The 17,029-nt window shown below is 39.4% G+C and overlaps 1 protein-coding gene across 5 annotated transcripts in view; it reads right to left on the reverse strand.

Annotated features, from left to right (window-relative positions):
- Positions 1–1,530: 1,530 nt before the first annotated feature.
- The window catches only part of REEP1 (receptor accessory protein 1), a 192,991-nt gene continuing 177,492 nt past the window's right edge, over positions 1,531–17,029 (reverse strand). For 4 of the 5 annotated variants that reach the window (XM_033951995.1, XM_033951966.1, XM_033951976.1 and 1 more), the window contains 2 exons: positions 16,416–16,556; positions 4,914–5,045 (listed from right to left, as the gene is read on the reverse strand). In XM_033951995.1, coding sequence (XP_033807886.1) covers positions 16,447–16,556 — 110 coding nt within the window. In that variant the 3' untranslated portion in view covers positions 4,914–5,045; positions 16,416–16,446. Of the gene's footprint in view, positions 5,046–16,415; positions 16,557–17,029 lie in introns of all 5 variants that reach the window. The other variant, XM_033951956.1, reaches the window with a different exon arrangement.

Here is a 17,029-nt window from a genome sequence, read left to right on the forward strand (position 1 = left end):
GGCATATTTCACCAGTCAGGTTTTCAGGGATACCATAATAAATATGCATACTACTACTATTAATTATTTCTATAGCGCTACCAGACGCATGCAGCGCTGTACAGAGTCACAAAAAAGAAAACGTTCCCTGCTCGAAAGAGCTTACAATCTAAACAACATAATGATCCAAAAGAACGTCAGCCTAATTAGAGTAATTGCTGCAAACTAATGTTCAATTTTACCTCTCTGGAGTTCATAAGTCAAATGGTTGTTATGGAAGGCAATAAACTAATTGAGACAATTAACAACATTAACATGTAACAGACCATGTTTTCCCTTTTAATTGATAATTTTAACAAAAACATTTGTTAAATCATTAAGTGATAGACAAAAAAAGATGAGATCATCGCTATTACTTAGAGAATTGATTTAGAAGCAATTAATCTAACTGATACTTCAGGTGAGATTGCTAACTAAAGATCATTAAGTGATAAGCTACTATTTACTAGAAACTTCTTCATTGTCTGATGTCATCATTACTTAGACAATTGATTTAGAAGCAATTCATCCAACTAATAATTCATAAGATAGATTTGTATACTATGTCTTCAGTATATGCAAATGTATCTCATACATATTAATTGTAGTATTTCTGGCTAGGTATACCTCCAGGAGAGGGCTAAGAAGCATTATTCTAAGTAATAATGTTGCCACTCCAGCATGGCTGAGAATTATGGGCTCTTTTTACAAAGGTGCGTTAGGGCCTTAACGCGCAGAGTAGCGCACACTAAAATGCCGCACACGCTAGCGGTAGTTTTTCAGGAAGCATGCGCTAAAAATGCTAGCGCACTTTTGTAAAAGGAGCCCTATGTTTCTTCAGGTACCATTTCACATTACTAAATGCAAATTTATCAGATTTTCTCTTTTAACTCTCAGCCTTTCTGCTATGATGGGGGAGTTCAATTTGTCTTTTTTGTTGCAGCCATTTCTTATGCTTATTTATTTATTTATTTTAGAAATTCATGCTAAGAAATACACATACGTAGCGCTTTACCTGCCTGTTTATGTCCCGCTCTCCTATGTACATTTTACTTCAGTGGCTTTTACAATACATAGAAACAGAGAGTTCTTCCAGAAAGGAGGTTAAATGTTCAGGTCATTTACTGCTGAGACTGGAAATAGGAAGAAAGCAAATCTCACTGATCATAAATAAAGCTGCTAGCCTAATAAGGCTATAATCTCTGTCAAATGTGATAACTTCACGAGCACTGGCACATCCTTATCCTTTTTCTCTCAAATTTTGTGATATGCAGTCATAAGGCTCCAAACTTTTCAGTTAAAGCAATGAGCTTGGAGTACTGCATTAAGTGCTCCTTTTACGAAGCCGCGTTAGTGGTTTAACGTGCGTAATAGCGCACGCTAATTTGCCGGCCGCACTAGCCGCTACCGCCTCCTCTTGAGCAGGCGGTAGTTTTTCGGCTAGCGCAGGGGTTAGCACACGATAAAAAGTTGGGTGCGATAAAGCCACTAACGCGGCTTTGTAAAGGGAGCCCTAAGTTCTTGAGGCCATATCTTGCTAAGGACACAAAAAGACTTGAAGTATTTCAGAGAAAAGTGACAAAAATGACATGGGGTTTGCGCCACAAGACGTATGAGGAGAGACTTGATGACCTGAAGATGTACACCCTGGAGTAAAGAAGAGACACGGGTGATATGATATAGACATTCAAATATTTGAAAGGTATTAATATACAAACAAACCTTTTCCAGAGGAAGAAAGGTGATAGAATTAGAGAACGTGAATTTAGATTGTAGGGCGGGGAGCGGTTCAAGAATAACATCAGGAAGTACTTTTCACAGATGGGATGGTAGAATATATGCCAGATTGCCCCTCGGCAGGAAGTGGTGGAGATGAAAACGGTAATGGATTTTTAAAAATGTGTGGGATAAACACAAAAGAATCCTGTATGGAAGGCGTGGAACCAAACAATATTAGTAATTGAGAAGCAAAGTCAGTGCTATACAAACTTCTAAGGCCTATGCCCTCATCATAGCTGAAAAGATTCAGCTTCAGTAAGTTGGAGAACAAAGCCTGTGACCTGATTGTAGATTTGGATGGGCTGGAGGGGGGCTTTGATGACAGCTTCAGTAATGGAGAATAAGGCTAGTGCTGGGCTTACATCTATGATCTATGCCCTGAAAATGGCAATCTAATATAATAATTCATTTCTATACTACATAACAAAAAAATTCAATGTAGCTTACATAAATTTTAAAATTCCATACAAAAGGATCAGATTAGTTAAATACTAAACAGATGAGTTTTCAATTGCTTTCTAAAATCATAATAAGACTCAGAACAATGACAAATCAAAATCATACATATTAATACCTCATCATACCTTATGGTAAGAGTTTATCTTGTTGGCAGACTAGATGGACCGCACAGGTCTTTTTCTGCCATTAATTAATATGTTACTATGCTATATTCTATTTGTCTTCTCTTATTAACCAGTTTTGTGTAGATACTGTTTCCTAATTATTTTAGGATTCAGTTTAAGTGCTTTGTAGATGTGGTGGCCAAAGGACTTGTAACTATTCCAGTAAAAAATAAATCCTAGCCAAAAGCATGCTGAACTCTTAGCTTTAACAGAAAACTTTTTGAGTGTTATGACTCTATTTTGCAGAATTCTTTGAGCGAAAAAGGATAAGGATGTGTCAGTGTTCGTGACGTTGTCCAGTCAGCCTATCTCCAGAAAAGACTAGGCTGGCTTGCACATTTGACAGAGATTATAGCCTAATTAGGGTAGCAGCTTCATTTGGGATCAGTGAGATTTGATCTCTTTAGTAGTCTCAGTAGTAAATGTTCATGGTATTTAATACTGGAGTGTTTGGAAGCTGATACACCTTTACAAAAGTGAACCAAAATGATGTATTCAGAGGCCTATGAGGTCTTGAAAGTTCATGTACTATAAAATCTTCCAGCTAGTTCTTTTTATGGTTTCACAATTGACAAAGGCTCCATTGTTATACAGCTACTAGAATTCTATTCAATAAATAATGACACAGATATGGACTCTATTCTGCATGGGATATGAGCAAACATAATAGATGGATAATATTCTGATGCTAAATGTCAAATCTGGGCATTAATGGGCAACACTAACAAACCCAAAAAATACAAAATGGATATAACATCCCTCTGTTCTTTCTATTTTCATCATCATATGGGAAAAAGGGCTCTGAGCAAATTTATATGTTGAAACTAGAGTCTGAATTTGTATGTAGCAGAGGTTCCCACATCTACCTTGGGGTATATCCACCATCAGTATTTGTGAGATAGACTTACACGCACTGCCTCCATCACATGCAAATCTATCAAACACAATTCATTGTGGATATCCGGACCCCCAAAGCAAATTTGGGAACTTCTGATATCGAGAACTCTGACACTTGTTAGAACAGGTATTATATACACTTCCAAGTCGGCTCCCCTGCAACCTCAATTCGTGTCTTCTAGTTCTACTACCTTCCCTCCCCTGGAAAAGTTTTGCTTGTATATTAAGACCTTTCAAATATTTCAATGTCGGTATCATATCACCCTGTGTCTCTTTTCCCCATCTTCAGGTCATCAAGTATCTCTTCATACATCTTGTGGCATAAATCCCATACCATTTTCCTATGGGTAGTGGTTAATGTCTTTTTCCCAGAAGTTTTTACTTACTAACTATTCATTCCAAGTTGAACTTTCAAAATACATAACCAACAGGGTAGCCATGATCTTCATCACTGCTGAAGGTATACTTATTTCTGTATTAGGATTATCACATTTCTTAAGGAATTCAACCAGCAAGTATAACCTGGACATAGGCAGGCATGCCATTTGAAAATATTTTATTTCCAAACATTATTCTTTTTTCTTTAAAAGCTGGAGGTTGGGTATGGAGCTGTAGGGAAGATGTCTTTTGCTTACAAAATATAAAAGACTGCTTCCAAATTTAGGTGCAAGGAATTCAATTTCCAGAAGTTGATTATCAAGACCCTCAATCAAATGTGTTCTAGGGTAAGTAATTTGCATTTATCTACACAATTCTTAGATCAGTTGTATACAATATATCTAAGAATATTCATGGCAATTATTTTAAAAGCTTTACCTGGTTGAGGGTCCTGAATCCATGTTTTGGAACAGAGACTTAATTGAACCACTAGGTAGACACCTTTTGAATATTTTGATTCAGCAAGTATGAAAGGTTTGAGCAGAACTCGTCTTCCTGCTACACACGCGATATCCTTACCAATATCGCCTTTTGTAATGCTCCGCTACCACCTGAGCAATTGGTTCTCTTTATTTTTTCTTCCATATATCTAAAATCATATGTCCAATTCCCCTACCAAGAGTGCTTCCAACACAACTTAGCAATATCCATTAGTGTTTGATTCCATAAAATGGAGATACGAGCAACCTTGTAACTGATTGCCCTTTTAATCTTAATGCATTGTAATATCAAGTGATTCTATACAATCCTAATTTTAGTCTCTTTAATATTCTCATAATTTATGCATTCACAGTCCTGCTTTAACATAATATTGGCAAATCACTATGGCTCCAGAAACTTCATAGTAGCATTTGCATTGCCATAATACTGCAGATTAGGTGCGTTACCCAAAATAACCAATGGCATTCTTCCACTCAAAGCTAAAACATATGCAGACACAATTCTTTACAATGACATCTTATCAGCTCAATTTGTTTAATGTTTCACAAAAGACGCAGAGGAGCCTTGTGCTGCTTCTGTAGAGCTGTTATAATCATGCGCTGTAACATACGACTGGCTTTCTTACGTTACGGAACTAAGAGGAGGAAGAGGCTATGCCTTCGATACCGCACAGTCGGAACACCTCCTTCTTGTTGAAGTCTACATCATTAGAGAATAACTCTTGTAAGGCAGTGAGCAGACATTGCATGGAGCTTGGTGCTAGCTGGCTCATCACACTCACATGGTTTCAGTGTTGGAGGAGGTGGTATTGGTCTTCCTGAAGCGAGGTCTAAAGATCCTAGGTGGTGCCTGGCAATAAAAATTCAAAATGAAATCATAGTCATGCGCAAAGATGCTATAATTTTACACATGTAAAACTGTTTGTGGCCTTAAATGTATGTCATATATAGCCATATATATGTCCTGCATACTTTAATAATAATCTCCATTTTGAATTGTTCCCTCTATTTTTTATTTGTCACTAGAGTCGGATGTTGGTGGTTGTTTTTTTTTTTTTTTTTGGGGGGGGTGTTCTTTTCCACCTTTGGGGGTAAAAGAGATATAGTTTGTATTATAGGTACAATTTGTATTTTAAAATCAGTTTCCTTACACTAGTCCAATGACCCAGTAGTGCCACCGTATGGGAGACCAGTCAGCTGAAGCTGGGGAATACTGTACTTAGAGCCAAGGGAAGGACAGCGCACAACTGCGGCACCTAGTGGGTGACTCAAGTATAACCGTGTACCAGATTCAGGTAGGATTTACAGGCTGTGACTCAGCCATAGGGTTCTCAATGCGGTGGCAGGACCTTGCAGGAGAAGGAAGGGAAAATACAAATAGGGGAGAGCCACATGCACTCCTAAATGAAGGCTGTTGGTGTCACAACCTTAGTTGGGGACAGATGATGATTTAACTAGAAGACCATAGAGGCAAGTTGAAGCTGCCAGGGACAGAAAAGAGAAAATCCCTTTGGTGCCCTCATTTACTTCCATTCATAATGGTGCAACCAACTAAGTAGAAAACATTTTGAAAAACTCTCTTCTCACTGAACTCAGTGACAAGCTAAAGACTTTATATGGTTTACCAGATGAGTGCTTTAAAAAAAAATGCAGTCCAATCAAACGGTTATTATTCGTTCTACAATTTTTATAGGGCCAAAATTAAATATTTGTCCAATAATGAGAGTCAGATTTGTTGCATTCTAGGGGCTTAGATGCATAACTTATACATCTAAAGGAGAAAGTTATCAATGTGGGCTATCATTACAATGTGTTATTTATGTCAACCCCAGTTATTAGTAATTAGGTCTCATTGTATACAGTAGGACCTGTGCTAAAATTAGCATGAGTTACTGGTAAAATAACATGTATTAACGGTTGCTCACATTGATAATCATGCCCCTAAGTTACAATATTCAGCCACAACTGAGGTAATTCCTAGTTTTAGGTGGCAGGAAGGTGTAAATGATGGCATTCTAGTCATATACTCATAGACAGTAACCCTCAAATTCTATAAAGCGTGCCTCAACTTAGGCACTTACATCAACACACCTAGCCAATGTAGGAGCCTAACTTAATAAGCTAAATCAGTGCTGATGATCGGCACTCAACACCTCTTAATTGGCACTCGAGTTAATTGAATGTAAGCGCCTAACTTGTTAGGTGTGATTCTATAACAGTTAGGAGCCGAGTGCAAAACGCCTATTTAAAAGTAGGCATGGTTAGGGCCAGATTGTGGGCGTGCTTTTGAGTTAGGAGCTATTGGGTGCCTTAGATGCAGGCATTTAGGCCAAGAAAACACTGGCATAAATAGGGTGAGCCTAAATGTTAGAAAGCTTAGCACTGCCTAAGCATTCTTAGGCAGCCCTAAGTGTTATTCTACTGTATAATGGGCACGTAACTTTTATAGAATCGCGCTTAGTGCTGCACTAGTTGGCACTGATATTTTAGGTGACATATACAGAATTGAGCCCTAAGTGGCCACATATAGAATACTGTGTACTTTGCCAGTGGACATGTACATGAATGGAGACTGGGCAGAGCATAAGTGGAGTGCACAGGTATGTGTGTAAATTTATATGCATATGTGGTAACATTTAGGCAAGGGCATTTGTGCCTTTTATAAGGCTGGTGTAAGTGATTGCACCTTAATGCTTGTATGTTTTTGGCCATTTGTGCTAGTATTCTATATAGGCATACTTTTTTTTTTTTAATAGAATACACTTAAAATGGACTCCATAAACAGTGCCTTCAGTGAGCAGCCTGTGTAGATTTATTTTCCATGCAAATAAGTTATACATCTAGGGAGTGCATGCAAAAAGCTGGTATAACTGAATTGTATAACATATTTTTCAATTTTAATGGGAAATTTCAGTGGTACCATCTCAATGCATAGTGTCAGTGAATATATGTATGATGTTTCTAAAGTCAGATATTTCAAATTATATGTTGACCGTGCAGCTGAACACTGACATCAATATCTCCTCAAAAATGAGATAAAAATCAGAAAAAGGGTATTTGTCTACAAATTACTGGATTTATGTCCGAGAGGAACATAGACTAACAAAGGAATTCTGTAGAATGTTCTACAGTTTATGAATGCTCTGGTTTTTGAGGTGAAAGATGTGACTGAGCATATTCTTGCTATTGCACTGTAAGAAAAATATTTTCCTGAGATCCTTCTCCACAGTCATTTTAGTTGAGAGTAAAACTGACCTCCACAACAGGGTCCAGTACTTCAGCTCCCATGATATAATATCATATTTCCAGATGTGATTTGAAGAAAAAGATGTCAAAACCAAAAGCTTGGCACGTCAAGAGAATAATCTTCAATGGTCAGATGGTTAGATGTTTAACTTGACAAAAGACTAGAGGTTTACCGAGTTCCACAGTCAAACTCTCTAGCCTCTGACACTATGTGGTAATCCAGAGGAGAAAAAACTATAAATCCAGTTTCTCATTTTAAGGAAATGCAAAATTAATATTGGGGATTGTGAAATGATCTAAGGGCTCCTTCCCTCATCATACACAATGCTCTCCTTTGTCTTCTTAGGGTGCTTAAAATTTAGAAAACAGCCTAAGAAGATCATTGTAAAAATGGTTGGCATCTACCCATTTAATAATGACATTTACTCAACTAAATACCACACTTCTGTAAATGCCAATTTAAAATGCGGCTATTTTCAAATCTATTTGCCAAAGGGCACAAAGATTTTAAGTGGGTATGTTCTGCATGGTTCAAAAAATATGAATCTATTACTGATTTTGCACTGGAATATACATATATTCAGAAGACTTTCCCCATTGGCATTTGTGTCGCTGCAAACTGCTTGACTAAACTAACAATTTAGAAGGATGATTAAGGAAGGAATGTGTCTAAGTACGCTATAAACTGCCTTTAGGACCTTGACTCCTTAATTTGCTTCCCCTTCAAATGGAATTTTGCGGAATATGGCACTTACACGTATAAGTGCTGATATTTACTTATGTGGTAGCAAAAATCACTACCTAAACGCATAAGCATTGCAGTTTATACGTACAAGGTGCTTAATGATGCTGCTCTTTTTGTACACCTTTATTTTCCTAAAAATACTGGCTCTCGCTGCATGTTTAGGAAAAGACATAGGTGACCTGATGAGAAAAAAGGTACCAAAAGTGGAATATGTGACTTCTATATATAACAAGATAGAGGGATATCAACTGCATAATCCTGAAAATTTTCCGAACTAATTACATCTTTAAAAAAAAAGAAATTAACCCCAGCAATCACATACCCCACTTTAGTACCTGCAACTTTTAGGCTGTAGAACATTAAAAATATCAAAATTGTGGAAAATTGGCACAGTCCCAGTCTACTGAGCCTACAGTACACAAAACTTTCAAAAATGAAAGTTGTTCCTCCAAACTTTTATAGCCTTTTCTCTGTTATCTGTAACCACATTTTTTGCTCAGTGGGTCACACATGCATTTCCCCATGGCCTTACAGATATTTTACAAAATGGCTCCATGTTCAGTGAGCCTTTTGAAAAACAGACTGGGAATTGAAGAAGTTTTAGCCCAACTTAGTCAATTTCTGTTCTAACTGGCCTATGTACAATCAGGCACCAATATGTCAAAGCTTAAGAAATTATTTAAACAAATCAGACTTTATACAGGGTGATAAGATGAGGTTTCTATCAAACTCATGTGCCTACTAGAACTCATATTCTAGCAATTCAATAAATATAAAACATGCTATGAGTTATTTGGGTTGTGCAATGCCATCCTCCTCCCACCCTTATGTTTTCCTTGCCATAGATGTGTTGTCATCTTGTGTTCTGTCTGCAATCTTCTGATATTGCACGCCATAATGCTGCCAAGTTTTCTTCAGCAATTGTGGTAGAACAAATGTCCCAAATAAATAAATATGTATTAATGGGTAATATGGTTTTTGGTATAAGCACAAAGACCAGCTTTAGTCTACTGGGCCTTGAATTGAGAGTGATCTCACACTGTACTGAGAATTAGCTATACAAAAATATCACATCTAAAAACATCCTTAAACATTTGAACAGACAAGATTTTGAAAACCCATAATTTTGACGGCTGGCGAGCAGAGTTAGGCTACTTCATCAAAGCTGAGGCTGCACTAGGCTGACAGAGGGAGGGCCAAGAAGGCATTAAGCACGGACGCATGAGAAGAGCACTCCATTTGTTAACCAGTCTCAGCATGTGAAATTTTGATGGGCAAGTGGAAAGGAGTTACCCATGTCCACAAACCTCCATCTGCTGGAGCTCTGACGCATCTGAAGCAGGGTACAATTCCAGGACTGCTCAGTTCTCATGATGTGGCATCTGTTCTTATTTCGAGGGGGGGGGGAAGCCAGTTCAAGGGTGGACCTTAGTGCAGATCGGGTTTGCTTAGCCCAGAACAGCACTCTGCACCCCATGTCCTGAAAGCACTAACACCTTGAGGGAAGACGCCCCACTGTGAGGAGGAGATGATAGCGTTGTTCATGAAAGTGGAGGAATGTTGGTTCTGGATACCCCTTTGGAAGACTGTTCCACTGTGGAAGTTTTAACCCAGGCTACAGGAATTTCATCTTGCTCCGGAAAAGAGAATTTCAAGCTCAATGAGTTACAGAAGCCAGCAATTATTGATTTGAATGTGTTGTGGGAGGCAAGTAAACTTTTGGACAACTCATTGAAAGCTTAATTCTTAGGAATGAAGAATGAGATTGGCATGGTGCAAGCCAACGTTCAAGTCCAACATCAGCAGGTGTTGAAACATGAAGAACATTTAGAAAGCCAGGAGAGGAAATTAGATGAAGTAAAACAACTGGAACTCATGATTATAAAGGAAAGAGAAGTTTTACAGCAAAATGAGAACATATGGAAAATCAGATGAGGAAGACCAATTTAAGATCTTTGAACTTTCCAAAATCTCCACTTGTGGCTCCAGTGGAGATGGTTCATAAGTACTTTCATGAAGTGTTGTGTGTATCAGCTGAAAACATGCCACCCATAGTAAGAGTGCATTATTTGTCTTTCTCTGGGAACCGTGATTCATCTACCCCTGTGGATGAGGCTGGGGTCTCTCCTGACTTTTTGAATTTACACTAACAGCTTTTTTAGATAATTCTCTGGAAGTTGTTACAAGAAGATCTACACCGGGGGTGTCAAAGTCCCTCCTCGAGGGCCGCAATCCAGTCGGGTTTTCAGGATTTCCCCAATGAATATGCATGAGCTCTATTAGCATACAATGCAAGCAGTGCATGCAAACAGATCTCATGCATATTCATTGGGGAAATACTGAAAACCCGACTGGATTGTGGCCCTCGAGGAGGGACTTTGACACCCCTGATCTACACTGATCATGACTTTTGCTTTGGAACATGATAGAAATTATATTTTATGTATTTACTTTTGATACCTGTATGAGCAATTTTTTTGGCTCTACAGTTTGTATGTTTCCTGATTTGGCTCAAGTGACACAGAGGCATAGAAAAGAATTCTTATTTTGGAATTTCCTGCTAAAGGTTTGTTTTATGGCGGTAAAAATTATGTATTTTTTGATCCAAAAACAGTTGCAAGCTAAATAACAAAAGAATTGATATGAGTCACATGATTACTAATTCAGATAGGAAAGCCTGGGAAACATTTCTTTAGCTGAGTGGTGAACACTCGTTTGGAAGTTGCAGGCTTAAATCCTTGGCTCCCTAGTAGGAAAAATAGATAATGGCACTGCAGAATGCATAAACTACTTTCATTTCATGGAGGTCAGGAGATCCCAAAGCTGATCCTCAACAGTCAGACAGGAGTTAGCTAAAAAAGCTGCTTTCCTCTTGGGCACATTGAGAATAATTTTATAAGCTACGTTTGCATGTAGAATGTGGATTTGTCCAAATATCCACTTAAACACTCCAGAATTTTGTTGAAGCCAAACCACATCTTGTATTTCAAAAACAACAGCTTAGATGGATAAAAAGCCTTAGAAAAGTCTGTAGGTTCTTACTGCATGCCCACTGACTGAATCAGTTACTTGTGAAAAAAACCTCATTCGTTAACAAACCGTGACAGGCTCAAAAAACCTTCATCCATCCAAAAAAGAGATGTCTCCTAAAACAATAAATGCATATTTTTCTCTATTTTTCTATATTTTGGGCAAAAGAAAAAAAAATGGCTTAGTTTTGTGAGGAGAATGATCCCATCATCAACGATAGCCAAATATTTTGCGGTAAGCTTTCTGTTGCTTCAGGGCTGTCGGGATCATCAAACTAAATTGTGCTGAATGAGAACCCACAAGATAGGCGCCTATGAGGCTCATTTTCAAAAGAAAAAAATGTCCAAAAAATGGCATAAAGTGGCATTTGGGTGATTTTCTTGTTCAAACATCCAAATTACTCTTTTCAAAACCCATATTTTAGATGTCTTTCTAGGCTGGTCGTCCCTCATTTGTCTAGATTCCAAGGGTGTGTGTTGAAGGAGTGTTTTGGGCGGACATAGGGCAGACTTAGGACTTGATCATTTTGCAGTGATAATCTAACATTTAACAAAACCCCCAATGGACCATTTAGACGTTTAGGGCTAGACCTGTTTAAAAAATGAATAAGAGACAAAAAGGTGCCCATATTGACCAGATGACCACTGGAGAGATTAAAGCATGACCCCCCCCACCCCCATTACTCCCCCAGTGGTCACTGACCCCCCCCCCCTGCCACCACGCAAAGATGTGAAAGAAACAGTACATTCCAACCTGTATGACAGCTTCAGATAGACACGCAGACACATCTGAGCAGAGGGACAGTCCAGAGGGAATTGCAGTGAACGTCACATTAAAAAAATGACATCTCGTATTTGAATTAAATGTGGTACAGGGGAAAACTCATTTGGTCATGCCTTTTGGAACTGTCTCAAAATAAAGCTATTTTGGAGACAAGTGGTGGCCTTCACATACCTGAACTTGTAAACTATTAGCCCTAACCCCCAATCACTAACTATGAACCACCCCACTCAATCCATGAACTATTTCCAATTCTTTGTAAGCAGCACGGCACTTCTTGGTCCTGAAGCACACAAACTATTGTTATCATCATTAATGTTGGTATTTTCAGATGTATACTACTAGACTCTTTAATTCGTTGTATCTACAGCTTCTCTTTATTGCATTTACTTACAGTTTCTCTCTATTGTAAACCGCCTAGAAGTCGCAAGATTGTTGGCGGTATATAAGAATAAAGTTATTATTATTATTATTATATTTCAGTGCTTCTGCACAAACCCATGCCATGCACGGCATTCTCGCTGGTTTTGGATGTACCAGAGGCATTTGGTCGCCTTAGTAAAGGTCAACATATGCTATGCCGGAAAGTGAGCTAGATAGCTTGCAAATGTATTTTGCAGAATTGGATAGTGGCGGAACCACCAACAACTTACTCCACCAATTGGTGAGCTGGGAAGCTAGGGATGCTCAGGGGACCAGAAAATGTAAATTGCAATTTCTACTCATTTGGGACCCATATCTGTAATCGCTATCTCCCAGAGGATGTAGTTTACTTTTGAATCTGTTGGATTATTAGTTATGTCTGGCCCGTCCAGGGCCTGGAAGATGGGGAGGTGTGATGCACCCCCAGTACTGGGGAGGGGATGGGTTCTGGGTAAGGGGAGGATGATAGGGGTTTGGGGCAAGGATTTTGGTTGCGGTCAGGTGGGTGGAGAGTTGGGCTTAGTATTGTGGGGTGTTATAAATCATGGGATTGTATGTTTTTTTTGTCTTTTTTTTGGGTGGGGGTTATGGCAGGCCCTACCTATATCTAGGAGGGGGGGTAGGAGGGATGGTTTGCCATTTTTTTGAGAGGTCACAGTTGATGTATGGGACTTGGTGTTTTCTTTTCCCTTCTCGGAACTTCTATGCATCTGTTTGAATTTACAATCATATGTTTACCTTAAAACACCACCTGGGGGGGAAGGGTTGTTCAAGCTTGTCATTCTGTACAAACTTTGATAGCTTGGATCTTGTGGGTTTTCTGCGGCTGCCTGACTGGCAGTTCTTGAGTTGGTTTTTGTTGCTCAAGTGTCATCAATAACATATGTTTGTTTTTTAATTGAAGTCAGACAGGGAACTGGGGAGGGGTGGTTGTGACCTTGCTTCTCAGGGCCCATAAGAGTTTAGGGCCCTGAGCTGGTTGTGACCGGATTCTTTTTTGTCATTGGGATTGGGGATAGTTATGACCACTCCTGGCCAATCTTCACTGGCTCCCAGTGATTTCCAGAATCCAATTCAAATGCTATTGCCTGGCTTTTAAGATTATTCACGACATCCTTCCTTCCCTTATCCCACTTTCCTTTAACTCCTCGTGCCCTGACTCCACTAGGCCCGCCCAAAGATATAAACTACATGGTATTCTCCACGCAGGTAAACTGGGAAAATCACTTCTATTCAAAATCACAGGTCTCTGGAACAACGCTGCGGAACCTGAGCTCCCTCCATTTATTCCGCAAGCAACTAAAAACCTGGCTCTTCTCTAACATGTAATCCTATTTTTCCCTTACTTTTCCACTCTACTTATAAGCTTATGTAAACCTTTTCCTATCCTTTCTCATATTTTAAGTTCTTGTAAACCGTGCCGAGCTCTACTTCCATGGAGATGATGCGGTATATAAACTTAAGGTTTACTTTAGTTTAGTCACTTTGTTTGAAAAATTGATGATACCTTAATAATTGGTCTGTCAAACTTCTGTTTCTGTAGCTTTTACCACTGTATGGATGACCGTATTTATATTATCTACTTTCTTTTTTTTTATATATATATATATCAATAAAAAATATTTCAACCTAAAAAAATGACATCTTATATTGTATTGCGAGCCCTCCAAACTCCACCCACAACCTACTGTACCTACATAAAGATGACACCTGCAGGCATATGGGCTATTGTTGTGGTGTACAAGTGGGTACAGTACATTTTGGGTGGGTTTTGGAGAGCTCATCATACAATGTAAGCAGGTTATGGTGAGATGTGTACCTGGGGCTTTTTAATGTGACGTCCACTGCAGTACCCCCTAGAATGCCCCTTTGCTTTGCTCAGATGTCTGTGGCCTGTTTGCTATGAATGCTGGCTGCTTGTACATCCTAATAGCTTGTTTGTGTGCATTTTTCATTTGCACGTTTTCTTATTCAAAAATGGCTAAATAAGATAGACACAATGAGGGCCAAAACGTTTAGATAGGTCATTTGTGAAAAGAAAAGATAAGACGTCTTGTGATTTCAAAAATAGACATTTTAGGGCTGATTCTATAAAGGGCACCTAAAGTTAGGTGCCTAACTTAGTTGTCAAAATACCCTTAATAGCCTCAATAACTGGTAAAAAAAATAAATTAATTAATTGGGTGATAAGCGCCTATCCGAGTCTATAGCGGCTGGGGCACGGGCAGTGTGTCTGGGAGGGAATGCATGGATGGGAGAACATCGCAGGGGAGGAGACATAGGCATCCTGGGACTGTCTGCCAAGTCTCTTCCCTGAAGAAGCCCTTTCTGGAAACGTCAATCGCTCCTCCTAAACTTACTTGCTCCACTTCATCACTGACGCTGAAACCGTGGATTGAAGACAAAGTTTTATTTTATTTTTCTTTCCAGCTTATGATTTATCTTTAATCTTATCTATTGTTTTGCCTTTTGTCTTTGTTTTGTTCTATTTCTATCATTTAAATTTCTCCAGAATTCTACTGTTCAACGGCTCCCCCTTATGCTTCTATTCCTTTCTCTCCTCTCTTCTACCTTCCAAAGTATTTAGATCAATGTTAAAATGTTTATTTTATTTTTATTTTTCCTCTAACTCTACTTTTCACTTCTCTATTACCCTCCAGGTACTTTAGTTAGATTGTGAGCCTTCGGGACAGTAAGGGAATTTTTCAAGTACCTTTCTTATTTCTAATCTTAATGTATATTTTCTGTAAACCGCTTAGAACCTAACGGATGTAGCGGTATATAAGAAATAAATTACATTACATTACATATAAAAGATAGGTGCCTATCACAAGGTGCTTAGCAGCGCCTAACGCTTAAGTGGGTGACTTAGGCGCTTGAAATGTAGGCCTTTAAATCCCTCGCCTACATTTCAGGCACCTAAGTTTTTACATAGGTACTGCTAAAGTGCGATTCTGTAAACGGCGCAAGCCAGTTTAGGTGCTGTTTACAGAATCAGCCCCTTTCTCTACTGGATTTTTGGATGTGTTTCCCAAAATGTCCAAAGTCAGACTTAGATGTCCTATATACGTAAAATGCCCCTCCATGTGCCTTTATAAAATTGGGTCAAAACAGGTGCCTGCTCACCCTCTAAACCCAGGAACCCTTTTACAAAATTACCTCCATTAAATGACCAGACATAGTAAAAATGGGGTGGATATGAGCAGCCAGCTTAAGATTCTCTTAGTGCAGTGTATCACTAGTGTTCCCTGGCAGATTCCAGGTGTGTCCCGAGATGCTTGCAAGGAGGAGAAGCACCGGCTGACTGCTTACAGGATGGGACTCTCACAGTGAGAGGCACGTCCTGTAGTCAGTCATGTGCCTCTGCTCCCTCTCCTCGCCTCTCCTTCTGCAGCACCCCACCGGCGGCAATAAGTGGCTCAGGGCTGCGGCTGGAGGGCAACCACGAAAGCACGGATGTCGACATGATGATGGAACGACGTTCGAGCATTTCCGGGTGTCCTCCAGCCTCAGCCCTAAGGTTAGTGTGCCACAGCTTAAAAAGTTTGTGACACACTGTCTTAGTGGCTTAACTAAGCAACAGAGGTAGAGTCCCCTGTTTGGAGCCAGAAAGTTGCAGCCTGAGAAAATCCTAAAATCCCCAAAGCTCAGCATATATCTTATTGTTTCCTCATTCCACCCCCTCCTCCCTCCATCTTTAGCGTACCAAATGAGACCAAAACTCACAAACTACAATTCTTACATGTATCCCTATCTCTCTAAGAAGGGATTTTCTTTTAGGCGTGCATGGTGAAAACACTGAGCATGTGTCAGACCCATGCGGGCAACAAGTGTGAGCTCCGAGATCCCATGACAGTATGGAGATCACGCTTGTTTGAAAGATAACAATTATTAGTCCAACAATACAAAGTCTTCCCTTTTCCAGCATCATACAGTGGTGCATCTGTGCCTCAGACCCATATAGTCATTCCACGTATTAAATATAAATATACTCACATTAACCAGGAGTTTAATGGTTAATGCACTGTTACTGTGGCTTTTTTAAACTCCCTCTGCTTCTTGAATCTTCTTGCCTTTTCCCTGCTGCTGTTGCCTTCGGCTGATGCTGACTGCCTTTCTGCTCCACCTCGCCTGTGTCTGAAGACATTAGACAAGCAGGGAAGAAAAGGAAGGGAAGACAGAGAGGGAGCAGGTGGCTTTTTAAAATATTTTTGTCTCTATGACAGAGGCAAGGAAGCAACAGGAAAGATGGAAATGTCTGATGGAGTGCACTTCATTCTTCTTCACACACATGAAAATGTACACAGTAACATTTTGAACAACTCGGGATGCAGCATACATGACTTGCAATCTGACTTTCTTCCAGGGAACACACATTTCTCAAGTTGCTATATCCACATAGCCTTCTGAAGTCCCAGCACATGTTTGTGCTGCCTTGGACACTATCCAATCTGTCATTGCTGCACGGCTGCCCAGAATATTTGCATTATCCATGCTCGGGTGGTTTTCCATTACCGTTTCCACTAAATCCTATGCTGCAGCAATTTCTCTTTTTCCAGGCAACATTATCAATATGATAATACTGATTATGTAATGAACAAACACCCATG

This window comes from Geotrypetes seraphini, chromosome 1 (genome assembly GCF_902459505.1).
Source record: "Geotrypetes seraphini chromosome 1, aGeoSer1.1, whole genome shotgun sequence".
In the NCBI taxonomy this organism is placed as follows: domain Eukaryota; kingdom Metazoa; phylum Chordata; class Amphibia; order Gymnophiona; family Dermophiidae; genus Geotrypetes; species Geotrypetes seraphini.